Genomic DNA, 5,664 nt, shown 5'->3' with positions numbered 1-5,664 from the left:
CATATAGCACAACAAAAAATATGAGATAATTACAAAATAAATAACTGATGGAGGGACGGTGCCATGGAAAAAGGATATACACAAATCGAAGTGTGACTATAAAATCTCACCTCCCATCTGGTGGACAGGTCCCACACACACCCAATATCCATGTTCCATGTTCCATGTTCTTGTGCTCACTATATGCTAAGCACTCAAAAAGCAAACTGTGTGCCCTAGACAGCATTTCACGATAGCAACATTGCACCCATAACCTCATTTCTTTCTTCTTTTTTCTTCCTCTCTTTCTTTTTTTGTTTTGTTTTTTGCATTTCATGCACAAAAAGCACACTCTGCATATCCTCACTCTGCCCGTGCAAGGCATTCTTAATTTGTAGGCTTTCTCGAATTTGCCTTGAGCCTTTAAAGTGAGGGCATCCCATACTGGTCACTTACCCTAAGGTGATGATTATGTACAGTGCAAGCCTGACTTGTAAGGACCACTACTACACCCAAACAAATCAGTCTAAATCAAGCTCGATATTTTATAAAAACCAACCACATGCGTAACCTGATGTGATTATCAAATTAAATGTGAGTATTCAATTCAAAATTAATTGATGATGAATAAAGACGCTAAAATCTTTTAAATTATCAAGTAATGCTGTAATTTCCCGGTGTAGAAAGTTTGACATATAAAACATGTATTTATTGACACGAACTAGTAATTTTATGATGGTCAAAATCCTTATCTCTTCCCTCTTCTTATTGTCCAAATAAAGCTGACTATGTGAACATTTCCTGTAAACAATGCATGAACTTCTCATTGGTGAATATTAATTGGTTTATCCTAAAAAGAAAAAAGAAAAAAAAAAAGAAAAAGAAAAGCAACCCTATTACAATTCATATGTACAATATGTCAATGTGAATGGAGTGTTTTTTTTATAAGTTGAAACATTTTCTCTAATTATAATGATATGAAAAGGTCACTATAGTGACATATTGGACCACTAACACTAAATGCAAGTTCAAACATATCCTTTGACCACACATACATGAAATTATTATTATTTTAATTTTCAACTTCCTTCATGTCGAGTAACATTTAATGAATCACGAATTATGGGAATTCTTTCCGAATTTTTTTAAAAAGTAATTGATTACATACTCATTCAATCTCTTTCTAATTTGTAACTTATTTGATTCACGACTTCTCCATTTCAAGAAAACAAATGTGGCACAAAAAAATTATTTAAGTTTACAAATGAGAATGATGAAAATTTGGAATCTCAATCACATGTGAACAGTACACACAAACATGCGAACCTATTTATACCTCGAGTCAAATAAGGAAACAAAAAGTAACGTTAAAATTCCCTCAGTAAATCTAACCAAGTAAATGTATACACGTGCCCCATGGCCTGTAAGACAATCATGTTCAGCAAACATTCCCTCAAGTAATGAGTATGAGAACTTATTACTGACCGAAAAAGAAAAGAACTTATTATGGAAAAGGTGGATGCATGAACTATAATCATTCATAACTTATGCTATCATGGCGGATGTTTTTTATTCTTTAATTGCATAATAAAATATTATTGGATGAGAAATCCGAATCTAATACGTATGTAATTATGCCTACCTTTTTACTACTAAATCACGAAAGTAAGTTAAAATTTAGATACAGCTTGTCTCATTTTCTGTAAATATTTCGTTTTTTTCGAATTACTATTTGACGTATATTAAAAAATAATTCATCAAAAATGCAAATAAAAAAACTTTTGCACACATATCACACTGTTATTGACATTCCTACTTATATAATACTAAGAAGGGAAGTATTTTACTTCAAATTTTACCAACCATTCATGGTAAATACTAAATAATAAAAAGAATGATAAATAGAATTTAAAAAGTGGAACCCAACCTTTTTAAGTTATATTCACCAACCAACTGGAACCCATCTTTCCCTCCAATTTATTTTTTTGTTTTTGTTTTTGTTTTTGTTTTCTTTTCTGAATTTCAGCTTGATATGACTTTCTCTGCAAAGCCTTTTTCTTTAGTCAAAAGGACCTCCACCTTGGGGCCCTCCCTTCCACACTCTATCCCCACTATTTTCTAATCCTAAATTACAGTCACAACATTAAAAAACAAAAACAAAACCAAAAGGAAGGCACAATCAAAACCCATATCAAAAGAGGACCTTGAAAAGAGAATAGTGATTAACAACAATCTCCATATATTATCCAACTGTAAAGCAAACCCACATTGGATGCTCAAAGAAAATTGAAACAATGAAAATGTGAATCCCCAAATCTCACTATCTTCTTCAACCTTTTGTTCATCACTTTTGAAGCCAAACCACAAACCCTGCAGACCCAGAAGCAGAACCCACCTCACCAACACCAACCATGCCTTCAAGACCATTCCCTCCTTCAAGTCCTGACCTTCCAAGTTTTAGGCCACCCAATATCTTGACAAAAACCAGGGTCTTGTTCTTGGCCCTCACAATCTCAGCTTCTTTGGTGATACTTTCATCAATCATCTATTTTCTTTACTACCTCTGGCAATCACTTGTGAACAGGGCTAAGACCATTCCATTTGATTCCAGTGCACCTCTCAAGCTTGAAAGATTTTCGTGCAAAGAGCTCAAGAATGCCACCAATGACTTTGATGGTGCCAATGTTATTGGCAAAGGTGGCTCTGGCACTGTCTTTAGAGGCATACTCAAGTGTGGTAAGTTGATTGCCATTAAGAGGTTGGATGCTTTGAATTTGCAGTCAGAGAGAGAGTTCCAGAATGAGTTGCAGATTCTTGGTGGGTTGAGATCACCATTCTTGGTAACCCTTTTGGGTTATTGTGTGGAAAAAAATTGTAGGATTCTGGTTTATGAGTATATGCCCAATAGGAGTCTCCAGGAATCACTTTTTGGGGATGGCCTTTTGACTTTGGGTTGGGAGAGGAGGTTTGAGATCATTTCAGATGTAGCCAGAGCACTTGAGTTCTTGCATTTGGGATGTGATCCTCCAGTTATTCATGGTGATATTAAGCCTAGCAACATTTTGCTGGATTTCGATTACCGGGCAAAGATTTCGGATTTCGGATTGTCAAGGATCAAGGTAGAGGGTGAATTTGGGGTTGATATGTTTAGCCAGGACTTGGGTAAGAGTCAGGAGCTGTGGAAGAGCCAGGAGCTGTCTGGGAACTTGGCTGCGGACACTCCGGCGATTGGTACCCCTGTGGAGAGTGCTAGTGAGGTAGATTTTGCTCTTGCTTTGCAAGCTTCTTCTTCATCGAAAAATAGTAGAAAATGTTGTGATGTTAAAACTTTGAACTTGAATTCTGTGAACTATAATGCCAACATTGCTTTTGAGAGTGATATGAAGAGCTGTCATGGTAAGGGGAAAGAGGTTTCAACTGTAGATTTAGGTGGGGATGATTGGAATAATAGGTTTGTGCCTTATGATGATGAGCTTAGTAGCATTGACCATAGTAAGGAGTTGAATTTTGTTGCCGGTTCTGGTGTTGATGATGCAGAGGATACAAAACAGTGGGGGAAGGATTGGTGGTGGAAGCAGGATGGAAGTGGTGAATTGTGTAGTAAAGATTATGTTACAGAATGGATAGGGAGTCAGATTTGCCCATCTACGAATCCCGACTGGGATGACGAAAAGAAGAGCATTCATGAGAAACGTGGGTTAGATGTATCAACTCCAGTTGATAAATTAGAAAATGCAAATGAAGCCCAGTTGCAAGAATTTGGGTTTGGAAATCCCAATAAGGGGTTCGAGAAGAAAGAATTGAAGAGCAGGAAAAATCACAAAAGGAAGCCAAGGAAGATGCAAGAGTGGTGGAAAGAAGAGCACCTTGCTGAGATTAGCAAGAAGGGTAATAAGCTTAAAAATCTCGAAACAAAGTGGAAGAAAGGCTTCAAAATGCCACGTTTTGGCAGATGGATGTACCTTCATAGACGAAAGAACTTTAGGGAGCAGAGTCAGGATAAATGTGATCAAAATGGGGAGTTCAGTTTCAGGAGGGGATGGAAGAAAAAGACTGCACATTCTGTTGGAAGTGACGTCTACAGTGGTGATCTATTTAGCCGTGAGCTCAGCAGCACAACAAGCATGAGAGGGACTTTGTGCTATGTTGCGCCAGAATATGGTGGGTGTGGATACTTGATGGAGAAGGCTGACATTTACAGTCTAGGTGTTCTAATCCTTGTGGTTGTGTCTGGTAGAAGACCATTGCATGTTCTTGCATCACCCATGAAGCTAGAAAAGGCAAATTTAATAAGCTGGTGTCGGCAGTTAGCTCACGCTGGAAACATCCTTGAACTTGTAGATGAGAGATTGAAGGATGAGTACAATAAAGACCAGGCAAGTTTGTGTATAAATTTGGCTCTCTCTTGCTTACAAAAGATGCCAGAGTTACGACCGGAAATTGGGGAGATTGTTAAGATCTTGAAAGGGGAGATGGATCTCCCACCACTCCCGTTCGAGTTCTCTCCCTCCCCCCCTTCAAAGTTATACAGCAGGTCAAGGAGAAAACAGACTGCCACTACAGAGTAGGGACTATAACATATTCTTCATTTCAAGTTTCTTTTATCATTCCCCACTGGGGTTATGGTGAGTGTAATATAGAAGCATTGATTTGAAATCGTATTCGAAAACAAATTTATGGCCTGCATGTTGTGTGTTCCATGAGGTTGTTGTGTGTATATTAGCAATTAGGTAGATGATTCTGCTCCATTTTTCATTGCTGGGTTAATGTTCAAGTCCTATTGACACTCCCTTTGTTGTTTTTTCAATCATAATCAGACCAAAGTTTCCTTAAATTCGTGCAGTGGAATATACAGGTCCTCTGTTTTATCCAGTGATTCATCGGGCTTGTGCTGTTTTGAAACAATTGCGGATGGTTTGTCAATGCATGCAAGAAATCAAATAGGAAAACTTTGAGAAACAATCTAGCTGCTCAAAAAGCCTTCCCATGTTTAAGTTTGTCTCACATTTCCTTACATTTGAAGGGTTCTTTGGATACATGAACTAATTAAGAAGGTTTTAATTTACACCAGCCAGTAAAACTTTGACAGCCACAGAAAATGATTGATCCTTTAATTTTGGTTGGAGCTTTTTTAGATTGATCATGAAGCACTGAAGTCTTAATCACGGGCCAAAGCTGCTCACTACTAAAGTGTAAATAATTAACCCACGAGAGGCTAAGACTAATCACTCAAAAGTATATATCATAAAGTCATGGCTCTATCCATATAATTTTTCCTGCTGAATTGTCATTGTCATTTTCCTTTTCCTTTCCTAGAAAGAAGAGAAAGAAGAGAAAGAAGAGAAATAAAAGGTTGCTATCTGGGCAAAGAAAACATGGATGTGTTGTGTGATATTAGGGACAACTCTTGGAAGCAATATTTGCATTATTCCCCTTATTGGGCTGGTGGAAAAGGACCGCAAAAGTAAAAGAAAAAAGGATTATGAACCAAAGCGTGCGAAGACTGACAGGCAAGTTACTTATGTACCATTTGAGCCATCTATGAGGTTATCTGGTGTAGTTGCTTAGAAGCATCATAGCCACCATTAGTCGCAGAACTTGCATGGGACGATGATAACAATGTTTTGCTATTTTCAACTAATCATATTTTGCTATGTGACAAAATTACCACCCGCGGCGAAATAT

General features: G+C 37.5%; 1 protein-coding gene across 1 annotated transcript; it reads left to right on the top strand.

The window, feature by feature from the left end:
* The first annotated feature begins 2,164 nt into the window (after nt 1-2,164).
* LOC103328180 (Protein kinase superfamily protein) lies at nt 2,165-4,769 on the top strand. Its single transcript, XM_008230579.2, has one exon. The coding sequence runs from the start codon at nt 2,391-2,393 to the stop codon at nt 4,545-4,547; it is 2,157 nt and encodes a 718-aa protein (XP_008228801.2). The 5' UTR covers nt 2,165-2,390; the 3' UTR covers nt 4,548-4,769.
* The last annotated feature ends 895 nt before the right edge of the window (nt 4,770-5,664 follow it).

This window comes from Prunus mume, linkage group LG4 (assembly GCF_029339155.1).
Source record: "Prunus mume cultivar Tortuosa linkage group LG4, ASM2933915v1, whole genome shotgun sequence".
NCBI lineage: Eukaryota > Viridiplantae > Streptophyta > Magnoliopsida > Rosales > Rosaceae > Prunus > Prunus mume.
Note: the sequence above shows the minus strand (reverse complement) of the source record. Positions and strands in the feature narration are given on the sequence as shown.

Bases quoted from the DNA above. Each gene is read 5' to 3' on its own strand.
- LOC103328180 (XM_008230579.2), top strand. From the start codon at position 2,391: ATGCCTTCAAGACCATTCCCTCCTTCAAGTCCTGACCTTCCAAGTTTT.